Source organism: Schistocerca gregaria, chromosome 4 (genome assembly GCF_023897955.1).
Source record: "Schistocerca gregaria isolate iqSchGreg1 chromosome 4, iqSchGreg1.2, whole genome shotgun sequence".
In the NCBI taxonomy this organism is placed as follows: Eukaryota; Metazoa; Arthropoda; class Insecta; order Orthoptera; family Acrididae; genus Schistocerca; species Schistocerca gregaria.
The window spans coordinates 415,801,772-415,829,110 of NC_064923.1; the positions used below are offsets into that span (position 1 = coordinate 415,801,772).

Here is a 27,339-nt window from a genome sequence, read left to right on the forward strand (position 1 = left end):
CTTTAAGATACACAAATTCCCATTTTAAAAATTTCGAAATTGATGCCAAAATATTAAAGTTTAATCATGCAGTATTAACAAAATTATATAGCCCTGAAGAAATAAAATATTTTATAAAATCTTTCTAAAATCTACAGATTCTCACTTTAAAAAGAGAAATTTCAAAACTGGCTCTGTATGTTGTCATTACTTAAAAAATTGAACTTAAATGACATTATAGTATTCACTGAGCTATTGATAATTAATGCCACTGTCCAAGTTTCCCTATCAACAGGCTTCCGCAATACAATAACCAAAGCAAGTGAATCCATAGGTTATGTAGTCTAGCCTAGCCTCAAGAATTACGCCACCATGATGCTTAGAACAATTAATGAACCCTACTCCCTTATCGCCACTGGATAAAACACACATAACATGGAACTACTTGGGCCTTATGCACCAATTTGGCTGCACAGTGCTACCCAATACACTAGCTGCATGAAAAAATATCAGCAGCCCAAGAAATTCATTTCCCATGTAGGACAATTTAGGTAGCTTGGCATGCCTTAAGATAGTTATATTCCAAAGTAGACCAGTACAACAGCCCTTAGATTTTCAGAGGTTTCCTTATGCTACATAACTAGTAAGTATAATAGCCTAGTGGATTGTGCTGCACCACGTCTAAACTTAAAACTAGGGGACAGTTCTATTGAGATGCAACGAAATACTTATATTAGTGCTTCTAATTGGAATTAAACACACCAGTGATCACCAGTACAAAAAAGCCACACAGTCTGTGCTTTATCAAAACTTAGAAAATTATCAGTTTTCTGCACATACTTACTGTCACAAAACCATAGATATACTTCCTGGCATTTTTCACCAGAATGCGGGAGGTGCATAATTCTTTCAGAAGCACTACTGCTGACGAGCAAACCTCTCACTTGTATTGCACATGTGACACCAGATAATAAAAATCTAAACAAGAATTCTGAATAAATAAAGTCTTGCATGATCAGCACACATGCATCATTTCTGGAATCACACACCCACACAAGGTTGTAAAATATCAATATAAACCCCTTATTGCAATCAGCACAGAGTAAAAGAAAATGAACAACTAACAACTTGCTATAGACTCAAGCAGAACACAGTGCTGCGCAGGATTAGCCAAGCGGTCTAAGGTGCTGCAGTCATGAACTGTGCAGCTGATTCCGGCGGAGGTTTGAGTCCTCCCTCGGGCATGGGTGTGTGGGTTTGTCCTTAGGTTAATTTAGGTTAAGTAGTGTGTAAGTCACAGCAGCAAAAGACTAACGCGAATTCTTTACAGACGAAAGAAAGCAGGTGTTGACAGGTGTGAAAATTACCGAACTATCAGTTTAATAAGCCACGGCTGCAAAATACTACCAAGAATGGAAAAACTGGTAGAAGCCGACCTCGGGGAAGATCAGTTTGGATTCCGTAGAAATGTTGGAACACGTGAGGCAATACTGACCTTACGTCTTACCTTAAAAGAAAGATTAAGGAAAGGCAAACCTACATTTCTAGCATTTGTAGACTTAGAGAAAGCTTTTGACAATGTTGACTGGATTACTCTCTTTCAAATTCTGAAGGTGGCAGGGGTAAAATACAGGGAGCGAAAGGCTATTTACAATTTGTACAGAAACCAGATGGCAGTTATAGGAGTCGAGGGGCATGAAAGGGAAGCAGTGGTTGGGAAGGGAGTGAGACAGAGTTGTAGCCTGTCCCCGATGTTATTTAATCTGTATGTTGAGCAAGCAGTAAAGGAAACAAAAGAAAAATTCGGAGTAGGTATTAAAATCCATGGAGAAGAAATAAAAACTTTGAGGTTCACCGATGACATTGTAATTCTGTCAGAGGCAGCAAAGGACTTGGAAGAGCAGTTGAACGGAATGGATAGTGTCTTGAAAGGAGGGTATAAGATGAACATCAACAAAAGCAAAACGAGGATAATGTAATGTGGTCAAATTAAGTCGGGTGATGCTGAGGGAATTAGATTAGGAAATGAGACACTTAAAGTAGTAAAGGAGTTTTGCTATTTGGGGAGCAAAATAACTGATGATGGTCGAAGTAGAGAAGATATAAAATGTAGACTGGCAATGGCAATGTAAGCGTTTCTGAAGAAGAGAAATTTATTAACATCGAGTGTCAGGAAGACCTTTCTGAAAGTGTTTGTATGGAGTGTAGCCATGTATGGAAGTGAAACATGGACGATAAATAGCTTGGACAAGAAGAGAATGGAAGCTTGCGAAATGTGGTGCTACAGAAGAATGCTGAAGATTAGATGGGTTGGTCACATAACTAATGATGAAGTATTGAATAGAATTGGGGAAAAGAGGAGTATGTGGCACAACTTGACAAAAAGAAGGGACCGGTTAGTAGGACACGTTCTGAGGCGTCAAGGGATCACAAATTTAGCATTGGAGGGTAAAAATCGTAGAGCAGATTCAGAAGGAGGTGGGTTGCAGTAAGTACTGGGAGAGCTTGCACGGGATATGGTAGCATGGATAGCTGCATCAAACCAGTCTCAGGACTGAAGACCACAACAACAACAACAACAAGAACAACAACAGTGTGTAAGCTTAGGGACTGATGACCTTCGCAGTTAAGTCCCATAAGATTTCATACACATTTGAACAACAGAACAACAGCAGTACCATAGTACAATGCTGGAATGTCTTAGGTAGGCTGCAACCTGTGCAAACACTATGCATCAACTCAACAACACTGACCTTGATCCATGCCCATAGACGGTGCACATAACCCAGCACACAAAGTCCATAGTTTAGATTGTGGGGCCTGCTGCCTGAGTGTTTCCTCACAATTCCAGTCCTGGTTGCTGCACACACAGCACCACCTTTCTTAACTACAAGATTCTTTTTCTAACCCAATAGTGAACACGTGGCACAAAAGTGAAGCAAAGTGCTCATGGCTACAGCAATAATGGAACAAGATCCACATGCATGCCATTCAAAAGTTTTACCCATGAGACCATGCCTACACAATATAGCCACCAAGTATGGCAGTGGCATTAACTAAAAAACTTAAACCTAAGATAAAACACAAACCAGCATACAAGAACAGCATCCACTCAATAACTGGGTATCTGCATTTTGGATCAACAAACCCACACACTGTTTAATGCAATCCTTTGAAACTGATAACTCAGACGAGTCATGTGAAATTCATATTTGAAAAAGCTGCAGGTCAATGATTTGGTTACAGGCACCATCCATTAACTCTTTGCCCTATTATGCCCAAGCCCCACAATGCTGTTTCAGTAATCAAACCAGGTCTATGGACACCGAATCACAGAGCTGACTGCTTTCTCCTCATCTCAAGTGTGCACCACTTGCGTGCCAGAAAGGGCACTCATGCTACTGCCTCGCAGCTAGGTGTAGATCAGTGCCTCACCTCCTCCCCCCGAGTCTGGAGCCAGCAAGCAGATGCACAAATTGAAATGGCCAGAATTATGGACATCAGGCACATTTGGAGTGGAGGATGTGTAAGGGTAACTCCCACATGAGTAGTTTAGAGACCTGGGTTGTGAAGCAGCCATTGGAATTTGTTCTTGGCAATAGTCTGGTGGTGGCAATTCATCCTGGTAGACAGCTGGTTGGTGGTCATACTGACATAAAAGCTGTGCAGCATATACAGTAGAGTTGGTATATGATGTGGCTGCTCTTGCAGGTGGTCTGGCTTCTGATGGGGTAGTATAGGCAAATGATGGATTGGAGTAGGAGATACTGGATGGGTGGAGTTGGACTAGGTTTGGGGGTAGTGCTTGTCTTTCATGAGACCTTCAGCGTACTGGGCAAGGGAGTCCTCATCACTGCAGGTACATTGTCCACAGCTCCTTAGATGGTGTGTGAGGGATTTTTTGGTGTGGTGTGGAAGGGATGGCAGCTGTTACAGATACTCCTTGTTACAGATTAGTTTATATATCTTCTTTTCAAAGGAGAAGTAGTTGTGTGTTGTATTTATTGTGTGTCGGGAAACAGCTAGTAAGGTGTATAAGAAATGAAGTGGTGGGTTTGGTGTCTGAAGGACATTGGGAGAGGTAGAGTTCGATAATGGGAAGGTTGTGGACATGAGGGATGTTGGTGTATAGCATCAACAGTGACAAATAGGGATCCAGGCCTGTGGTAGACCAAGGTGTGATACCTGCCCAATCCACACACCCAGCACCTTGTACTCCTGTCCTGTCACAGGCTTGCCTTACCCCACCAGAGGCTGAGCCACCTGTGCAACAAGCCATGTCATATAACATAGCACCAACCAACTGTCCACTAGGATGGATGGTCCCTGACAAACTGTTGCCAAGAACAAAGACGACCACCCTTCTGAATCCATACCTGCATCACCAGCTTCTCTGAACTACACAGATGGGAGTTACACTTACAATATATTCTCCACTCCTGTAATCATCCTGGCCTTGGTCTCTAGCAACCCACCGTCCCCTCGTGCTCCACCAAACAGTTTCCTCTTCCTTTGTCCTGTCACCCCTCCCAATTAATGTCCCCACATCACCTTAAGTGTGTACCATGCCCTGCCAGCTCCAACAACTGTGCATCACATGGTTAACCCCTGTACGTGCCACCCCTCCCTCCCCCACCTTCATAGCCAGCAAACTGGCTGCCTTTCTTTGAGGCACTAGCCGCTCAACCCCATTCACTCATCCTGTCTTCTGCCCCTCTCAGCCTCTTACTCCCCTCCCCCTCCCCCCACCTGACACATACACCACAATTGAAGTTCACTTGCTGTAATGCAGTGCTGGCACTGCCAGCACCATATAGGCACATGCACACCTGTGTGTGTGTGTGTGTGTGTGTGTGTGTGTTTTACTCTATCTCGAAAAAGAATTGCTCTGAAAACTAGTAAGTTGAATGTAGCTATCGATGACTCAATGTTTGTGCTTTTTGAAGAGTGGTCTTCTTTAATCTCTAATGATTTATATCCTACCAGAACTTTTCTACAACATTTATTGACTAATAAAGAAGTAGTGAACTTAATTATGCCAAAATATGTGTTTTCTACAAAAGAATGGTAAAGATATTTAGCTATTGAATCTTGTAGCCCTTGTGAGATTTAAATATAACCAGTGCATAGAACTGATGTCATTGATATGTAACGTGATTGCCAAATAATTGTTTTATAGTGAAACTAAATTCTCTTTTTTCTGTCAGCAATTCATAACAAAAAAGTCAATATGGTAACTGGTATTCAAGGATAAATTATTGAACTAATAAAATAAATTAAATTGAGTATTTATTGGGTATTTAACCAGGTGATGTTGTCCAGAAGGTGCAAAATTTTGGCAATCAAACTTCTTGCTCTTTTCAGGCATTATGATGTGGTGACAGCATGTCCTCATCATCTTCAGTTGCCATTGCGGGAGTAGATTTCCATGCAGACTGTTGTTGTGCTTTGACCGTGCTTGAGTGTGGGCCCCAGGCCTTGTGTAAATGAAAACCACTGTAGTTCATTGTGTAGCCATAACTCTGCTGCCCCCTATAGGATACAATCCCAGAAGATGTAAGAGAGTTGCAACAGCTTAGCGCCATTGTAATTCATGAAATTACAGTGGAAAAGGCAGTGCTCTGGTACAGCGGCCTTTGTTGGCTGTTCGTTGTCTGTATGGGATTTATTCATTGTGCATCTATCCTGTGCCATCTGGATTGTCTAGCCTTCCATGGACGTCTGCTGAATCACAATGGCACCAAGCTGTCACAACGTAAACACCGTCTGGGATTGTATTCTAAAAGAGGCAGCAGAGATCTGAACATGTCATGATGGCAGAGACCTGCATCCAGTGTTGATGGCAGCAGGAGTGAGTACAGTGGGTTCTGCCCTGGCGGCATGCTTCCCTTGCCACAGATCCTCACCCAGAGACATCTGGCTAGAGGCTGCCAGACTGCCAGCCATCAAACTGAACATGGCAAGAAGGGAGCTTGCTGAAGTATCAATGCTTCTGAACAATGCCACCTGGCTGAATAATCAAGAAGTTTTCAAAATATTCGTCTGCTGGGAAAATTTAAAATCACACATAAATTGTTTTTCTTTTTACAGAATTGATGGTGGTGTCTCCCAAAACACATTTGTGGCTCAACTGCTAGCTGACCTGACAGGTGTCAAAGTTGAACGTTCCACAACAGCAGACACATCAGCATTGGGGGCAGGTTTCCTTGCTGGACTTGCTGCAGGTTTGTTACAGTATAAATAAAAGTGATGTAAGGAAATTTACATTTCCCAGTGCCATAAATTTGTCTTTGTTGTTTGTGTAAGAAACTGCTGGTATTGTTTATAGTTCTTCTTTGCTAACTGTATAAGTGCCATAATGAGACGGTCCTAAAAAGTACTGAACATGGAATGTTTTACGCCACTGCAGGTGATCAGTTAGAAAATAATTAAGCTTCGTTTCATATCATACATTAGGGAACTTCATGAAATGGTGTGAACAAGGCTGTAAAACCATTTATATTATTGCTTATTCATCACCTTCATTTTTTTCTTGTCAGGATAATGTTCAGTGTGGCATACATAATACTGGTGTCATTCAGAGATATTTTGAATCTGTCCATGGAGACTTCATGCAAATCAATTGTCTGTGGACAAAGAATCAAAAAACATTTCGGCATCAGTTGCCACTTCTTGGAGTAAATGGGATTTGGAACATCCTGTTGCATTTTCTTGGAAATATTTTAAGCCCTTTTCAGCACTGATCACAATGGTACCTAAACACCTCTTTTAAATTTTGTTTAAACAATACGCAATACTTACTAATTTCTCCTTTTAGAGATAAGAGATGTACCAACCAGGAACAGGCATCCAACCACCTCTTCTGAAACTATGATTTGTCTTTACTAGAATTGGATAAATCTTATTAAAATGATTAAAAAACTTAGGCCTATGGGTTGTCAAGACTGGTATGTAATATCATCTGAAACATGTGCATTATCCAGAAATTGCGCAAAATCACAAAATTCAATAACATTTTGACAATGGATACATCTTTATCACCAGTGTGTTTTATTTGCTTGACTATCCTTTCAGCTGAAGTTGAAGGATGAACTGAATTTACTTTTGTTTTGAAGGTAGGAAAAGTTGTGAGTTATGAATTGTGTGAATGTGTATCTGTTTTCTACTTCAGAAGAGGAACTTTGTCTGAAAGCTTAGATATTTTAGCAATGTTTTTCATTGTGCCTGTTTCTATGACCTGTTGCCTCCTCCATGTGATGAGTAGTAATCTATTCTTTACATCTTGTTGTTATTCCTTCCTGGACTTTCGAAATCAATTAATCCTTTATTCAGCAAATATGTTGCCAAATAGGCCCAGCTGTACTGAGGTAAAGCTTCCTCCCTTGAGAGTTATAACTTGGTATAAAATGCCAATGTGTTCTCTAGATTGTCAAACCGAGGGCCTTTCAACTTGAGTTTCAGTTTTGGGAATAGCATGAAGTCGCAAGGTGCCAGATCTGGTGAGTACGGTGGGTGGGGTACAACCACCATGCTGTTTTTTGCCAAAACGGTCCTGGTGAGCAAGGACGTGTGACAGGGTATCTTGTCGTGACACAGCAGCCATTTCCCTTGATGCCAAAATTCGGGCTGTCGTTGCTGCTCATTTTCAAGGGGCCGTTGCAAAACGTCACAGTAGTATGCAGAATTCACTGTTTCGTTGGGTGGGACAAACTCTTTGTGCACAGTTCCCTTTGTATCAAAGAAAAAGATGGTCATGTTCTTCACTTTGCTCTTCACCTGTCTTGCTTTTTTGGGTCTTGGGGAGCCCATGCTCCTCCATTGGGATGGTTGTTGCTCTCATGCTCTGTCCCCCAAACACTTGTTGAAACATTGCAAGGGTCTCCGTAGCACTTTTTCAGAGATTCACACAGAATTTAACACACATTTGCTGTTTTGTTTGCGGATCCATCGTAAAATTGCCACACACCGAACACAGAGTATTACGGAAATCACTGTGGACACATAACATGTCCTCCCAGCTGAATGCCACTCTGCACACTGACTCATCAGATATCCAGCTCTCGCCATTTAGTGGGGCAAAGATCTATTACTCCTACTCCCCAGATGACAGCCCTACTCTCAAAAATTTTGGATTCCACCCCATATGTCGGACACTCTTTTAATCACCGTAATGGGTATCTCATCCCACCTAGCAGAGTTTTTATTTTTCAACGATGATATAACTTTTAAGGTAACAGGATCATTAATACTGAGAAGCAACAAAATGGTCTAAGTATTGTTGTGACAATAAATTTTTAATCATTTCATTTTATTATTTCACAAGTGTTTCAGATAGAAGACAAAACTTATTTGCAAGTCTAATTTATGTTTTAGAACAGGAGATTTCACATTATAATCAACAGTACTTAGCTTTGTCTGTTCAGTCATTGAGTATTATGTTGTTTTCATTTGCTTACTAGAAAAAATACTACTGAGTTATTTCTATTGGGAGTATGACTGCATCTGATTTACAAAATGTGAAGGGAAAATCCATTGAATAAAACTTGAAAAGCACTTTGAAGTTAAATAGCACATTTTATTCTGACAAATCTCAGCCAAATATAAGCTAATCAACAGTTGCAGGTACTGTGCAGACAAGCTGCTAAAGCATAAATTTTGTTTTAACTATGTCAGCAGTTACAAGCATTCTTGAAGATAATATTTTGATTAACATAAATTAAATATTGTGTTTATGAAATTATATAAGTGCACTATGATGCATATCACAAAATACAATTATGGTCCCCATGGTAAGATTTAATAAATTCACATATTTTTCAAACCAAAGCTTGTATTCTATTTTTTTAACAATTAATATTATGAACTTAATTTTAGTTATAATTAAATTGGTCTTTCACTTTGCTTTCATTTGCATTGGTTCACTTTAAGATTTTGCATCCTTGTATGTACATTATTTTACTTCAGTTTTGTACAAAAGATAAAAATTATGGCATGTGTTTATGTGACAGATAATTATATATTTTATTTTACAAAATTTGAGTAAATATGTTACTAAGAAAATTTCCATACAATATATTAATTAATAATTAATGGAAGTAAAACATAAAATGTGTTGATATGTATTTATGTATATGGCGGATACTGAAGTACATCACGTCATCTAGTAGACTAATGTATCATGTTGTAAAATTCATGGGTCTCAATCTGTTACACTACACCTTACGTCATTTAAACCCTTTCACTGTTTGGGATACTTTCTGTGTACCACATCAATAGTATTTTAACTCTTGTTCTGAAGAATGCGTTTTCTAATTTTCCTTTAAATCGGTATAAGATTATAGAGGAGCCTGTTAGCCCAGTAACTGATACTGACTTATATACAAGTACCAGAAGTAACAGGTTCCAGTTGTTGCAAAGGTTGTTCTCTTATGAATGACTATTCCACCACTGACACAACTTCTGCTGATTTCCATGGTATTGGCAAGGGGACAGCTAGCAGCCCTATTAAAAATATCAGAATCTTTTACATTCTTTGCTCTTTCATACATCAAGTTTTCAAACACACAGAAGAGAACTGCAGGAGAACAAGAGTGTTTCTTCTATTTAGCTTCATTTCCACAAGTATGTGATGCCATAAATGGGCCAATATAAAAATAACCTAGGTGGTGACAATAAATATGAATACAAAGGAAGGAAAGGTTAATTTTCCTTTACTGTGCAATCAGTAGCCAACTATGGTTGAAAAATACTGGATACTGTTTGTAAATGACAATGTTTATCACAGTATTAGACAATTTTTTGTGATATAAGAATGCATGTTATCTGTTCTTTCATTCGTGTTTGAAAAAACAGATACCGCACGGAATCTGCACCTGTAATACGTGTTATGTAAATTGAAGTTGGAGGGGGAGAAAGGAAAGAAAAGGGAAGGAACTGTTGATGTCAGCTGCATGGGGACTGTATGCGGAATCAGTGACGGGGAATGAATATACTTGCTGGACTGGGATTTGAACTCAGGATCTGCTGCTTACTAGGCAGTTGCATTAATCACTGCATCACACAGACACATTATTTATTGCAGTTGCCTAGTAAGCAGGAGATATCAGGTTTGAATCCCAGTCCAGCACACATATTCACTTGTGTCGTCACTGATTCCCCATAAAGTCCTGATGCAGCTGACATCATAGCTCCTTTCCTTTCCTTTCTCCTTTCTCCTTTCCCCTTTTTACTTTTTCATTTCCCCTTCCTCCCCCCACTCCATCTTCCCTCCTCTCCTCTCCTCTCCTCCCGCACAGACCTTGAAGGCCCAAAGGTACCGGCTGGCTGCTGTGTCATCCTCAGCCCACAGGTGTCACTGAATGGGGATGTGGAGGGGCATGTGGTCAGCACACCACTCCCCCAGCCGTATGTCAGTTTCTGAGACTGGAGCAGCTACTTCTCAATCAAGTAGCTCCTCAATTTGCCTCACAAGGGGTTAGTACACCCCACTTGCCAACAGTGCTCGGCAGACCGAATGGTCATCCATCCAAGTGCTAGCCCTGCCCAACAGCACTTAAGTTCGTTGATCTGACGGGAACTGGTGTTACCACTGCAGCAAGGCCATTGGTTTACTCCAAGTTAAATTTATATAATATGTATTACACCCGAGGATGACACATGGTGTCTGTTCTTTCAGACATATTGAAAAGAACAGTCACCACACATTCATATAATTGATTGTCTTTGATGAGCAATGAATCCACCACCCTCATTGCACATGCAGATTTACGTTCTGTCTCCTGCAGGAATCTCAGAATAGCAAGCACGGAGGACATGGACAGGGACTGTGAATAGGTAGTGCCAAGTGGGGATGTGGGTCAGCCAAGAGACATATTGAGATAGTCCGCTCAATTGTGATAAACACTGTGTCCGTATGGCGCAGTGATTAACACAACTACCTAGTAAGCAGGGGATCGTGGGCTCGAATTCTGGTCCGGCACACATTTGCACTTGTCGCCGCTGATTCAGTACAAAGCCCCAATGCAGCTGACATCGATCATTTCTTTCTTTCTTTTCCTTTCCTTTCTGCCCCCCTCTCCACCTTCAATGTACATGATTTTTTGTAATTCTAGCCTGCTGGCTCACCTTGGATAAAATCAAACTGGCAATTGTGTGTTAAGCATTCCAGAGTCATCTTCTTCCTCCAGTAGCTAGTCCAAGAATGAGTGTTGAAAATCTGTTCAACAGATCACACATAACAACGAGAAATGTTGTTGAGGGATCATGTGTGTGGAAGAGATGATTTTCAGCACTAGCAAATTGAATAAATCAGAAGACAGACAGGTCAGACACTGCAACTATTGCATGCTGCTAACTCCACGATACAGGCAGTTGAAATGTGCAAGGTATTGTGTCCACTCAATCCAGTTTTGCAGATAGCTACTGAAATATCTATCAGTAGTGAAATATAGCAGATGAATATAAGACTGGAAAGTACACCACAAGGAAGGGTTGTTAATTTTTTTTCTTTACTATAACAACATAGAAATTAAAATTTATGTAGGATACATTTTCCTCAAGGACTGCCCCTTTCTCTTCCTTAACCCTTATGTGTAGCTCCAATTTCCTTTTCTTAGTCGAAAACGTTATCCTCTAATGTGCTCATCTTATTGGGGCCTATAATCTGCCAGAATTGATATCTTGAATGTTTCCAAATCTATTACTGATGTACAAAGAACTGTTGAATGTGACACTCACCTATATCTGTGGCCTGAGACTTTTTTGCATTCTTTGTGTATGTAACTGCTCCCCCATTTCTTGTACAACATATAATGGGCATAAGTGCAGATATTTTTATATGTGGTACCATAATGTGCACATACATAAGTATGTCGGTCATTATTTCTCTGTGTCGAACAGTTTGCCCACAAACACGACACAAAGTTTGACATGATGTTTTCTGCACGGTTGTACTGTACAGCTAAGTATATTATGCCTGTCAGTATAGACTAATCATTTTGCATCCACACTTCAACACCTGACTTGCAGCCAAAGGGAAAATAAGCATTAATGACTCACTCTTGCCACATGTATTTGGAGGTACCAACCAACCTAAAAACATACAACTTATAATGGCTTTAATTATTAGATTGCAAATTACATAAATACTGATGTAATGTTGTTCAGTACACTGTCCTCAGTCATCATTAGAAATATGTGCACTTATACCTGTTACAGTCTTTATTATGATAGATAGATAGAGAGATATTCAGCGATCACAGGCCCTGCAGACCATGCACTGCTTCCACAAAGTGCCTCCATTCCTTCTTGTTTCGTGCCCATTTCCTCCAGGTGTCTTCAGTTCCCAGGGCTGCTAGGTCCTTTGCCAGGTTGCTCACCCAGCACTGCCTTGGTCGTCCAATGGGGCATTTGGTGTTTGGTTTCCTCACTAGTGCCATCTTTGCCTGTCTTCCATCTGGCATACAGGCTACATGACCCACCCATTGTATTCTATTGCTCTTTATCTTCTGTAGGATAATTGAATGTCACATCAGAAGGTAGATTTCCTCGTTTTTCCTCTTCCTCCATTCTCTGTTATCTAAAACTGGTCCCAATATCTTCCTCATTACTCTTCTTTCAAATATTAATAGTTTTCCCCTTTCTCCCTCAGTCATGCTCCTTGTTTCTGAATCTTTATTATGCCTTCTGTAATATGATACTAACATGTATCCACTTGTGTGCATCTGCTAAATTACGGTAATGTCCAAATATTGTTCTCTATGAGACACCTAGAGAGTTTCAGATTTTTCATTTTCCTTAGTGATATGAAAGCTCGTTTTCCTTACTTAATGAACTTCTTAGATTTTAATAGAAAAGTCCAAACTTATTATGGCTGTTACTGTTTGTTCTGTTAAAGCTGCCATTATTGTTCTCCACTGGTTGTTGCAGTTGTGTCCACAGTTACTTGACAGCTCCATCTTTCAGAAAAATGTGCCCTAAAGAAAGTCTAATAAAAATACTGTAAACCACAGGGACTGGATAGATAGTGCTCTGGCTGCACTGATTGCTTCTGGAAATTAGTTTTGTACAAGTACAGCATGAAGATGATGACTGCGACGTATGTTGTGTGACCAAGTAATACACAAAATCAATCCAAGTAACACAATGTGACTTTATTCATAAACCTCCGAACAGTAATGGAAATAAGACCATCACAGGGTGTATACAACCCGGGACAACTGAGAGATCCAGGAAAACCCAGGAATTTTTTCATCTGGGAGAAAACTGGGAAAAACCCATGAATTTTTTAGAATTCTGGGAATTTTTTAGAATTCCTGGAATTTTAAATTTTTGTAACATTGACTGGTAAGAACCAATACTCTAACAAAGGATATTACTGTATCTCACTACTGCAAAATAATACTGCAGCAATAAAACATGAAAAAGAGGAGAAAAAAACAAAAATAAGACCAAGTTGCCAAGGAAATGTGCCAAATCAAAAGAGTGCACCAGTCTTGGGTACTATTTGTCTTAATAGCTTTTTCAGTATTAGACAATGACATTTGATTTTTTCATGTAGCAAAACCTTTGACGAACTTTGATGAGCTAATGGATCCTTTCCCAAAAGGAAAGTACGCCACATAAAGCTGTTCTGAGGTTAGTGAGAAAAGCAGTGCTAGGACTTAAAGACTGAATTAATGTGTACTGTCTTGCTCGTATATCGTCTTTACTGGTTTTATGTATCGTATATTTAATTTCATGTCACACAAAACATTAAGTTATTAGCTAACAGGCATAAAGAGTACAAATTTTGTGAAGAGTTCCTGTTCTCCCAGTTACAAATAATCCCATCCAATATTTGTGTGTGTGTGTTTTTTTTTATTTTTTTTTTTTATTTTTTTTTTTTATATATATATATACAGGAGCAGGTTGTCAAGCTGACTGACTGGGAGCAGGAGAGGCACCACAGGATATTTTAATTTCCAGTGTTCTGAATATAGTTGCATGGCACCCATTACAAAATGTTACACGTTTGAGTTCGACATAGCGAAATACAGTGACGTGTGATAGAAGAATGCTGTGTGAAGAGTCATGACACTGCACTTTGGCATATTTAAGACCAAATAACATGTCTTACATTTCCTCAAACACATACGTTTTACATATCAGACTCTTCAGAAAGATGTGCACTGCAAAATGGACATATTTTTGAAAAGTCGATTTTTAAAATTTTTGGCCTCCTACCTCAAATGCTCGAGGGAGGAGTGGTGCCACTATCTGGTATTGCCCCAGTTCGTAAATATCGTCAATCCCCAGCTGATACACAGTTGTAATGGGGAGGTGGGTAGTCTCATGTGAGCTGTGTTTACGTTTAGTGATTTTGCTGTTTCCTTTTCGTTTATTGCTCTCATGTGAAATGAAAACAAAATGGATTTCTGTGGCCAGAAGCTATCAAGTGAATTAACATACATTCACATAATTACGGAAGGGTAAAATATGATATTAGTTTCAGATTTTATTTAATTCCCCTTTCTGACAGTCAAACAGAACAATGAAGTTATTTTTGTCGATTTGCCAAAGAAATTTGGCTTTAATTAATCTTTTCCGCTGAGCCAGCCAATTTATTTGAAATGGAGCATTTAATTGCACACTATTGGCTAGTTTCAACTGCTTGCTGCATTTCAGGTGCATGTTTTCATCTTCTAGCATGTATAGCATTATGCCATGATGAAGATACAAACATGAAATAATACAGTACTGGTACTTCAAAAAAATTTACATCAAAATCTGGACATATAAATGTGCACTTTAAGCCAATTATGCATTTTAGCAGAGTTCACAAAATTCCCTTGCTCTTGGAGTATCCTCTTATGTCTTGTTTCTTTTATGACATTATGTAAGATCTTTTAATGTTTTATATGTACAAAAATATGGGCTTCCTGCGTCATTGTAGCTGCGCAAGCATGGTGATGCTTGTTATCTGGCACTCTCTGGTAACTGCTGAAACGAACCTATTTCTAACAGGTCTGGGAAAATATTGTGAATAGTAGTTTGAAAAGCATTGCTTTCATAGTAAATTTCCTTTTGCGCAAGATGAACTATGTGTGAGAATGCTCAATGAATTCCTTACATCACAGAACATTGGACTCTCATTTAAAAATCAGCTCTTTGAGTATGATGATTTAGAATAATTTTGAGCCCAGAAGATCTGACATTTATGTTGTTCTTAAAAATTAAAGTGACACATTAGCGTGATGTATCTTAAAGTATAACATGTGCAAAAAGGGGCAACATTACATGTGAAAGCTTTTTTTTTCTTGTAGCAACACTATGTATATTAATTTAAACCATTAACTTTTCCTATTTGTGTGTTTGCACTTCTTAACAGTGATGTTGCTATTGGCTGTTCACATCACGTATCCTATGTTCTGAATATCCACTGTTGTCGGCCGGCAAGATCATGTGACGTGAGCTACAACTGGCTTACAAAAGCGCATCGCAATTTCGATTTCAATGCTTCAGAAAGTAACATGCGATGTTTGGTGGAATTCAAAATTATACCTTTGTAATACAAAAATATGAAGTGTACATGTTGCTGCACGTCAAACATCTTCCCAAAATGTGTTTTGTTCCCTGAGTTGACAGGAAATTCTACGCTAGTGTGTAAAATTGTAACCATTCAAAAGACGTGAGTTTTACTATTTCGAGGAAAAGTATACTCTCACTTAACACAGAAAAAGTGTATTTTCACCTGGGAGGAAGTGTACTTTTAACCGGGAACTCCGGGAAAAATTCGGGAATTTTTTTCGTCGTCCACATATACACCCTGCTATCATTACTCCACACGTAACAAGTCAAAAGAATCATACTGAAGTGTCAACGTAAGTGATACACAGAACAAATGATGTGTAAGTGGTCCAGACTAAAAGAACACAGTGAGACTTGTCAGTGCTACTCTGTGTGTACATAGGCACAAGTCACCAGTAGGCAGCATGGTGGAAACCATGCCATGTGCGTGCTTCCTACAGCATCTAATTGCTGGCCTGCACTGATACAGTTGGTGGTTGATTTTCAAGAGCATATGCACGGCGACATACTCTTACACTCACATGCACTAGTAGCAGGATAGAGCACACCTCTGCCTTGTACCGAACCAGGTGGTGTAGTGGTTAGCACACTGGGCTCTGTCGGGAGGATGACGGTTCAAACCCGCATTCAGCCATCCACATTTAGGTATTTCCGTGATTTCCCTACATCACTTCAGGCAAATGCGGTGATGATTTCTTTGAAAGGGCATGACCGATTTCCTTCCTCATTCTTCCCTAACCTGAGCTTGAGCTCTGTCTCTAATGACCACATTGTCGATGGGATGTTAAAAGCTAATCTCTTTCTTTCCTCTCTGTCACGTGAATAGTGTGCCCAGGTGATGGAGGAGATGCCGGTGGGCCTATGAGAGACAAATCCATCAAATCCAAAGTGCCGGAACCCAGTTCCGTCAGCAAAGACGGGACGAGGTGCAGAGGGCGTATGCGGTGCCCAGCATCAGCACCCGGGAGGAGGGTGCCATTGACATCTCTGCATCATCATCATCAGCAGGAAGGTCCCAGATAAGATGGCAATGGATCCGAGGCCAGAGATAGACTGGTGTGCAGTGCCAGGAAGATTGAACCTCAGGCTGTTGCCATAGAGGAGGCAGCTAATGGGACAGGGGTGTCTCTACCGCAAGCAAGAATGAGATTGAAGCAGAGGGCAGTTGGGCAGGCTTCAGGAGAGGGAGGGGGGGGGGGGGGGGGCGCACGACACCCTTGAACTGGTAGCTTCTCGTAGCGAGCAGGAGTGCAACTGAGCAAAGTGGCATGCCACCAGTCCATTGGCCATATGGATGTCACATAAATGGTGTCCATGGTGGTGGACAATAGTAGTCAGTGTCCACTAAGGCCGGTGAACAAACTCTCAGGCCCACACTGGTGATACTTGAATGAAGAGGCCAAATGAGCCCAACCACAGCAGTTGCATGAAGACTCAACAACAAACTTATTCATTTGGGACTTGAGTGTATGCACTAGCTGTTCCACTTTACCAGTTGACTGAGGGTGGAATGACAGAGCCATAACATGAGGAATGACGTGACAGAAACAAAAAAATTGGAAGGTGTGAGAAATGAACTGGTGTACATTATTGGAAACTAAGGTAAAAGGTAACCACTCAATAGAAAAACCCTCAAAAGTAGTTGGATTGTGACGTCAACTGATATCAGCACACACCTGAGAAAGTAAGGAAAATGTGAAATGCATTTATAACCAAGAGGCAATAGCAATTCAATAAGGGACCGGCAAAATCTACATGAATGCGTTCCCATGGCTGGTGTGGAGTGGATCAGGGGTCAGAGACATCCTCGGAGCTGCTTGTTGTGGGGAACACTGCTCACAAGCTGTGACAAAACAGACAATTTTGCTGTCAATCCTTGGCCAAAACACATGTCTCCCAGCTAACAGTTCAGTGCTTGAAACTCCCCAGTGGCCCTGGTGGAGACAGCATAGAACTGTGTGCTGTAATGTGATGGGAATGACTATCTGGGAGGGAGGTCTTCTGTAGACGACAGCGAAACACCATCAAAAACAGAGATGATACCGTAAGGAAAGATAGTGTGTCCAAAGCCCAACCCAGTGGTTTATCTGGACAGCCCTGTTGAACAAACTAAAGTGCCTGGCGGAAAACCAGGTCGACAGTGACGGCAGCCTGTTATGAAAGAGCTTATAATTGGTAAACCGTTGACTGTGGCCTTCATTTCAATATCGAGATGAAAGCAAAGCAATTCTTTACTATCAAAATTAGGATCAGATCCACAGGCAGGTGGGACAAGGCATTTGCATTGGCATGTTTAGACATAGGTTGAAAATGGATTTCAAACTTGTAGTGAGACAAGAACAGTGGCCAGTATTGTAGGCAATGTGCTGCCATGTTAGGCAAGGAAGTGTGAGGGTTAAAAAAAGGAAACCAAGGGCTTATTGCCAGTGATAAGGTGAAACTTGGAGCCATACAAAGAACATGAAATTTCTGGAGAGTGTAGACTATGGCAAAAGCCCTTTTTCTATATGAGTGTATCGCTGCTGCTCCAGAGTCACAGATATAGAGGCAAAAGCGACAGGTCATTCAGAGCTGTCAGCATATCAGTGCACTAGGACCATGCCGAAGCTATACTGAGAGGCATGTCACCAGAACTATGAGCTGGTCAGGAGAACACATATCTAAACAAGGGGCCAGTACTAGTTTGGATTTCAACATTTGATAAGAACTTTTGTAGTTCAGGCCCCAGCAAAAACTGGTACATTCTGGTGTAACAAGGCACATAACGGGTGGGGTAATGTGGCTGCTCCAGGCAGAAATTTATGGTAGTAGGCTATCTTCCCAAAGGAGGCCTGAAGCTCCTTCATGGATGAGGGGCAAGGTGTAGATGTAACAGTGGAGATGTGGTCTGGTAGAGAGTTCACCCCATCCTGGGAGACTGTGAACCCCAAATAAACAACAGAAGCTTAAAAGGAACTGAGATTTTGTGAGGATACACCATCAGCCTGCGGACTGTAAGACAGAAAACAAAGTGCACAAATTTTTCAAGTTATCGGCTGTGGAGGAGCCTATGACAACTTTATCATCCAGTTAATTAATGCAATCTGTGATGAGCATAGTCAGTTGCTCTAAAATCATTGGAAAATAGCAGGGGCACTAGCCACTCCAGATAGGAAGGCTCAAATACTGATAGAGACCAACTTGCTGAGACTCTTGGTCCACAGGAACCTGCAGATAGGCTTCAGACAGCTCAATTTTAGAAACATATTGGCCACCTGATATTTGTGCCAACAGTTCTTCCTGAAATGGGAGAGGATAAGTATCCATGATAGACTGCTTGTTGACATAGTAGTGAAGTTGCAATAGAGGTGAAGTTTCTCTGATGGCTTCTGAACTACAACCAGCAGAGATGACATTTCACTAGCCATAACAGATTGCACCACCCCTAGAGATTGAAAACTGTCTAATTCTGCTTTCACTTATTCTTTCAGGGCAATAGAAATAGGATGTGCACGACAAACCCAAGGCCAAGCTGTGGGTTTCAAATAACTTTGGGCAGAAAATTTCATAGCACACCCTATAACTTCCAAAAACAAGTCTGAAAACTCCTCACACAGTGTTTTCAATTGAGATTATGGTACACACTGACACCAGCTTTTCTGAATTGCGGAGGTTGGGACTGTCCATGGAGTACATCCTACGATCCCATAATCCTCCTGGCCTCAACCTTTGTTAGTTACTGTCCTCACCCATCCTGCCCCTTCCCTGTTCCCATTCCAGCACCACACAGCCATCATTCCACCACCTCGCCCAGTCTTTTTATTTCTCTCCTTTTCCACTGCTTCCCTCTCCCCTGCCCTCCGCCTAACCTGCAGCACTTCACTGTTTGCCACCCCAACCATACCATCCCTTCCCCTTCCCGCCCCAGTCTCCTCCTTACACCCACCTAGTCACCGCTCCCATCATGCACTGGTGCTGCTGCTTGCAGTGTAGTTTCAGTTGCCTGAGACTGAAGTCTTGAGTGTGAGTTGCGTTTGCGTGAGAGAGAGAGAGAGAGAGAGAGAGAGAGAGAGAGAGAGAGAGAGAGAGAGAGAGAGAGAGAGTCTTTTTGTTGTGCCTATCTGTGACTCAACATCTCTGCTATAAGGTGAGTAGCAATATTCTTTCTCATAACATTGTTACAAAGGAAACTTCACATGCACTTGTGTGCCCTTGCTCCTACCACTCTGCCCCTGCTCCCCACTCCACAAAGATCACACACCTTTAATCATATTGAGCACATCTTGGATGCCATCAAGCAAGATGAGCACTTTTCAACCCATCTTCACCTAATGTCTGCAAGTTTTGGATAACTGAGTAGTCAGCAGCAGCAGCAGTAGTAGTATTAGTTGTAGTTGTTTTATTTATCCATGGGGCACTTTTACAAGGATATTGGAAATGTCATGGCTTATATTGTAAGAATGAAAAAAAAAAAAAAAGGTTCAAATGACTCTGAGCACTATGGGACTTAACATCTGAGGTCATCAGTCCCCTAGAACTTAGAACTACTTAAACCTAACTAACCTAAGGACATCACACACATCCATGCCCAGTGCAGGATTCGAACCTGTGACCGTAGTGGTCGCGCGGTTCCAGACTGAAGCGCCTAGAACCGCTCGGCCACACCAGCTGGTGTAAGAATGAAAAATGTACTTAATATATAAAGGCATTTACATATTTACTGGTGTAGTTTCATTAGTATAGATCATGTAGCCTAATAGTAGGTACCATCCTGGCTTTTGGCTGAAGTAACTTTGGGAAACTACAGAAAACCTAAAGCAGGATGCCTGGATGGGCATTAAAAAGAGTGCATGTAAAAATGCTAGTAGTACTTTGTTCGTTCATTTCTCAACCACAGTCACTGTATGTGGTATATGCACATTATTTCATTAAAGAAATAACTAGTTCTTCACTGTTTACTATTTCTGAATACCAATCACTGCATCTGCTACACACACTTTGTACACACTATTAACTAAATCATGACCTTGACGAAGATCTTCCATTCCAGTTTCATTCAATGCAACTATCCATTTTTTGCCTATAAAGCCTAGTCAGTGTCCCTCTGTTATGAGTGAGATGTTGTCGATAGAAACAGGATAAGATGTTAGTATAATACTTTGAAGAGATTTAGTGTAACATTTTCCAGAAAAAAGAGAAAGAAATAGAGCAAAACTGTTTTGTAAAACTATAGGAGTGCTTCGTTATTACTTACTTATTTGCCCCCCCCCCCCCCCCAAAAAAAAAAAAAAACCTTAAACTGTGTTACCTAAGTAACTTTCACTGTATAGGATATGTGCTTAACAAGTAGTTTTCAGCTGACTTTTTAAATAAGTTTGTTTTAGTAATTTTTTTAATATCCTTTGGAAATTCAATGTATAATATTATTTCTTGATAGAAAATGCTCTTTCGAGTTTTATGTTTAGTCCTCTCGTGAAACTTTAAGTTCAGTTTAGATCTTATTTCACACTCACCAACAGGTCTGATTTCACAGTAATGATGAGAGTTTTTTTTATGTGGAAAACTAACTGATAGAAATACTGTACTTACATGAATAAAGGTAACAATTCACCAAATAGTAGAGACTTTTAGTTGTTAACATGCACACAGAGAAACTGAAAACTTTGCTAGTGTTTGAACCAATCCTTTTTTACGGTAGAGTACACACATTCATGCATACTACCTGTAAGGCTATGCTATGTCGACTGAACACTCTGGACAAGGACTGCAGTAACGCAGCTTGTATGGAGCTAGGGGTCACGTTTGGTGGACAGGGTGAGTGAGCAAAGAAGTTGGATTGGGAGGGAGAAAACAGAACCAGTGTTTGATGGTTCAGAGGGAGGTGGCCGGTGCACTACCACAGGTAAGTTCATACAGTGTGCAGTGATCATTATGTAGAGGAATTGATTGGTTGGAGTGACAAAAGGGAATAGGGTTTGGGTGCAGGATGAGTGAAGTCAGGGTCCTCAGACAGGGTGGGGAAGGAATAGGGCAGGGGTCTAGCAGAGATCAAGGCCAGAAAGATTTGGGAATGAAGGATTTGTTGCAGGGCAACTCCCATCTATATACACTGATGGAAGAAAAGAATCTCCATACCAAGGAGGAGTTGTGCGACATAAACAAAAGTTTATCTGAAAGATGATGTCTATTTAAATTTTACACTTCTCACATAGGAGGGGTGCTAGTAGCACCACTATGAGGATGCAAATCAGGTTGACTTTAAATACATACTGCAATAGTCAACACCATTAGTTACCTTTGAGACTGGACTGGTGAGTTACCTGTAATGCAACAAAGACACCATGATCAACACCTCACTGAGTCTGAATGAGGTTGTGTAATAGGGCTGTCAGAAGCTGGATGTTCCTTCTGTGATAATGCAGAGAGTCTTGGCAGAAATGTAGCCATGATTGCTGGCAGTGGCGGTCAGAGGAATATACAGTCGCAAGAACACAGAGATCCGGACAACCACAGGGCACTACCGAAAGGGAAGGGCATCATGTATGGTGTATGACTCTGGTGCATTGTACTGCATCTGCAGCAGCAATCTGAGTAGTAGTTGGCACCATGCTGATGCAACGAACTCTTACTAATAGGTTACTTCAAGGACACAAGGACAGCTCTGAGCTAGATGTCCTGTAGCGTGCATTCCATTGGCCTAAAACCACTACCTGGAACTTCAATGGCGTAAGGCAGAATGGGGATCTGTTGTGTTTTCCGACAAAAGCTGGTTCGGCCTTGGTGCCAGTGATGGCTATGTGTTGGTTAGGAGGAGGCTAGCTGAAGGCCTGCAACCAGCCTGTCTGCATGCTAGACATTTTGGACCTACATGTTGAGTTATGGTCAGGGGTGTAATTTTGTATGACAGCAGGAGAACTCTCGTAGTTACGCCACTCACCATGACAGCAAATTTCTATGTCAATCTGGTCTTTTAACCTGTTGTGTGCCACTCATGAACATCATTCCAGAGGGGTGTTTCCCAACAGAATAATGTTTCCCCACATGCCGCTGTGCAACCCAACATGCCCTACCGAGTTTCAACATGTTGTCTTGAACAGCTTGATCCCCAGATTTGTCTCCAATTCAGAACACACGTGACATAATTGGATGGCAACTCCAGCATCATCCACAAATAGTGTTAGCTGCCCCTGTATTGACTGACTAAGTGTGGCAAACATGGAACTCCATTCCACAAAATGGCATCCAGCACCTGTACAACACAATGCATGCACACACGTTTGCATGCTTGCATTCAGCATTCTGGTGGTTACACTGGTTATTAATGTAGCAGCATTTCATATTTGCTGTGGCTTATCTTGTTCTTACATTAACCTGTAAACATTCAGTGTTAATCTCTTAAATGTGTTACCCAGAGAAATGTATTTCATGTAAGATGTTGCACAGAAATTGCAGCAGGGCTGGTATATTACATGGTTACTTGCACAGGTGGCCCTGTCCCAGATAGAATGGGATAAGCTTGTGAAAGGTCTCATGTAGGAAAGCTTTCCATTACCATATTTATGTGATGTAGTTAAACTCTCAAAAGTTTTTAGCAGAAGTTTGGAATGAGCCTAATGACTGTTTTGGTTACTATTCTTATGATTTAATGTAATTTGAAAACATTTTAATATTTTATGCATTTGTTCCTCCAAAAAGAATTCCATAGCTAAGAATTGTATGTTAGCTACTTATGAATAGTATGTATCTGAGAGGCACTGGCTATTAACACTGATGACAAGAAACTAAGAATATTAATGTGTTCACAAGTATGTTTATGTATTCACAATACTTCAACTGACAATTAGTATTTGTTTCTAGAACCCTTGTGTTTGCTACACAATCTGTATAAGTACCAGTTCAACTTCATTTGACATTGTCATTTTCCTTCTTCAAACTGAAATTCATGACATTTATTTTCTTTGTGTTTGGTATAATTCTATCCCACGTGGACCAGTTGCAAATTTTCATTATAAGATCAGACTTATTTGTGATTTCTCTTATCTCCACACTGTGTACAATATCTGCCACATATGTTTGGAACTGGCCAGTAGCTGCCCAATCAGGGATCTGGACACCTAACAATCCTTGTGAAAACAACACCATAATGCATCACTCCCATCATCAGGAGGAAATGGAATGCTTCATGCTACTAGATAGGTGCCTCTCATTAAATTTTGTGAGAGCTTAATATCTGCAGAATTTCTTCTTGTGATACTATTATTTGACCCTCTGACGTGTGTGACCATGAGTGATTTGTTAAGCTTTTGTATCTGTAATATTGGTTTCTTGAGGAATATTTCAATATTCTTGCTTGCCTTGCTGATTTTGAGCTTGATGATTGACTTGTGTTCATAAAAAAAAGGGCAAACTTTGTGATTTTAAGCTGATTGATTGAGGGTGGTTATCAGCCCCTGTCTCTTATCCTGCCGTATATTTCATTTCTTTTCTCTTTCCTTTTCAGAAACAAATTTTAATATTTTATTCCAGAATAGTTGATGTACTTTATCTCTTTAATCCATAATCTAAGTTTTGTGGATGTTGTCTGTCTTATGATGAGTGTTGTGAGAGTTTATCTGTGTTCATTTCAGTTTTCCTGTCAGATGGGCTCAAGAAGGAACTTGCTTGCCCTGTATAAGAGTGATTTGCATGTAGATGGCATATGTTGAATAGTTTAATATGGTGAAGTTAGGGCTTGTCATATTTCTGTGTTTGCTGATACCTGGTTTAAATGAGAGTAAGCATCTCATGAAAAATATTTTGCCATCTGTTCAGTATGATGCAACGAATGATTTTAAATGACCTATTGAACATGATATCAAATTCTTCATTTGTCCCATTTTAACCAGGACTGTTTTATCTCTGTGTCGCTCATAGTGCAATGTTTTTGGTGCAACTTGCTTTTCGAATTTTGTTTGTTTGTTAAACTACTGAAAGGGCAAATTTTGTGTGTTTGTGTTTTAGGTGTATGGAAGTCAAAGAATGACCTGTGCAAACTTAGGAAAGTCAGAGATGTTTTCGAGCCAAGGCAAGAAGTGCAACGAAGATATGAAAGCACTTTAGCTCGCTGGAGAGATGCTATGGAACGTTTCTTAGATTGGTATCCATTACCGAGTAATAAATAGGCTGTGATATTTTGTCCATCTGCAATATGTTGTGCTTCCCACATTATAACTTTCAGGTGACATGTAACTCAGACTGAATAATTTTACACTGCCATGAAGATGCGAATTATTTTTGATAATGCAGATTGAATAGTTTTAAAATATTATGTAAAAAACAAACTATTTTTCTACACTAATAATCGTCTGGAGGTCTGGTATTTTATATTTTATGTGACACACTTTGATGAATTTTGTGGAGGTTAGTACAGTACAAACCAAATTAATGAATTTGCTGGTACTGAAAATCTTAAAAATATTATGCCAATTATGAGATTTACACAGTCCACTCAAATCATTTATATTTTGTTTGTGTAAATAAATCATTAAATGCTGTTGGTTATCAGATAGGGAGCTTTTAAAGGAAAGGAACACCTCCTGCTGCTCTGATAGTACTGTAATCTCCACATGCTTTGTATAGTGGTATACTTCTTATTACATGACTGGTTCAAAATCTCCTGCTTGTAGGAATATACATAATCTAAAAACACAGTGAATTCTGGTCAGCAACTGTGAAAGGAAAGATGTAATCAAATGACACTGTACACCATGTGTTCCCTCATGCATTTTCCTGGTTGTTTACCTCATAAACATGTGAGTTATAGTGTCATATATCTTCAAGTATGAGAACGGAATTATTTTTCTTATATTTGTCCCTTTTACATTAAGCAAAAGACTCTCGAAATGAAAATAGTCTTTTAGTAAGCTTAAATAAACAGAGTGAAGTAGTATTGTGTCATACATATTTTCTGTTGAAGCCCAAAAGATGATTAAATAGTCCAAGTACCAGTGATAAACTGAAAATGATAAGTATAACTTTATTGTTTTTAGCCTGATGTTTTATATTTACAGTTCGACCTGGACCATATTTTAACTATGTCTACTTACTTAGAGCAAGAATTAGTAATGATTGTTTAATGTCAATATTACCTGTTTGATTTTCGTTCACAAGAAGAGTATTTCATGTATTTGTTTAACTGTGACACACTTTTTGTTACATATGTTTGTTCACTTTGGAGTATCCATTTTTGTCATTGTTAATTTCTGCATATGTGAGTGCAAATGTGTGCTAGACAAGATTCACAATTGTCGAATATTTTATATGCCTTGTTGAATATGCCCCATAATATTTATGGGGCTTTTGGATGTTTTAATTGAGTCAAATTAAGATTTTTCAATTTTGCTCATTACTGTGTTTATCCTGATTCACATGTGTGACGGTAAAATTTTGATGAACGATTTATTAAGCACTAACAATGTTTCATTCTTCATGGGTACAGCAATGGCTGAATTTGTTTATGCCTTGACATTAACATAATTGAGTTTTGTCTTAAAATGTTTTGTTGAGACGAAAGAAAATTCAGCTGTCAGTATAACTGCATAAACGGAAATGTGAAACATTGTAACTGGCTAATGAATTTTTCAAGCAACTGGAGTTGGTTTCTTAATACCGTATTGCTCATTATTGTTGTTGTTGTTAATAAAAATAAGACAGTATTTTTCTTGTTTATACATCTTTGTTCTTTGATATTGTTATACTTGTTTACAGAATAAAAAAAATATCTGTATTTGCTTTGTTTTATCATTTGTTATTGTAATCTGTCATTGTAAAAGCTTATTTAAACCTTAAATTTTATATTTCATTCTTGCCTAATTCTTCATTTTGCAGGAGACAGTCTAAAAAAATTGAAAAGTGGGAACATACCAGGAGAATAGGATACTAAAATGTATTAGGATGGCACCCGCTTTCTGGAAGAAGGAAATGGGGGGAGGTGGGAGAGGGGGGGGGGGGAGGGATGAATACAGATTCCTATCTCAAAAATAACATTGTGCACTTATGCTATATTAGTTTCTACTTTTTTTCTGAGAGTGGCATATCTGGCCAATCAGCACAGATTTAGCTGCAAATATGCATTAAAATGTGGGATCCTGGAATGAAAACAGTCTTCCACGTGTCAGGATATAACCACAGTGTCACAAATCTTTATGAAAAGGAGGAGTCATCATTTTCTGAATCGTCAATATCATAATTTAAGGAAAGCTTGAAAAGGGTAGACTGGGAGGATGTTTATCGGGAACCTGATGCAAATGTTAAATTTAACTTATTCCATGATAAACTTGTGGGTATATTTGTAAACAGTTTTCCTAAGAAATTAGTGAATCATAATTCAAATAAACTTGATAAAAAACCATGGCTGACTAAAGGGATTAAAATTTCTTGTAGCCGGAAATGGGAACTATACCAAGACACCAGAATAAGTCGAGATGAAGAAAAGCTCAACCATTATAAGAAATATTGTAATATATTAAGGAAAGTTATAAAAAAATCCAGAAGTATGTATATCAAGTCTGAGATTAGCACCTCTGATGACAAAGTTAAAACAATATGGAATATAGTTAAAAGGGAAACAGGGCAACGAAGGTCACAGGACAACAGTATTACTGTTAAGCACAATGAAAAGCTTATAAATGAAAAATCACAGGTTGAAAATATTTTTAATAATCATTTTATAAATGTAGTGGAAAACATAGGCACCAGCTGCTCACCAGATAGGGCAGAACTCTATATGAAAGAGGCATTCCCGGTGCAAACAAATGAAATTGAAATCCTACCCAC

At 39.7% G+C, this 27,339-nt stretch overlaps 1 protein-coding gene across 2 annotated transcripts in view; it reads left to right on the plus strand.

Annotated features, from left to right (window-relative positions):
- LOC126366006 (putative glycerol kinase 5) overlaps positions 1-26,232 on the plus strand; it is a 296,780-nt gene extending 270,548 nt beyond the window's left edge. For both annotated transcript variants that reach the window (XM_050008851.1, XM_050008852.1), the window contains 2 exons: positions 6,070-6,203; positions 24,526-26,232. In XM_050008851.1, coding sequence (XP_049864808.1) covers positions 6,070-6,203; positions 24,526-24,686 — 295 coding nt within the window. In that variant the 3' untranslated portion in view covers positions 24,687-26,232. The remainder of the gene's footprint in view (positions 1-6,069; positions 6,204-24,525) is intronic.
- The last annotated feature ends 1,107 nt before the right edge of the window (positions 26,233-27,339 follow it).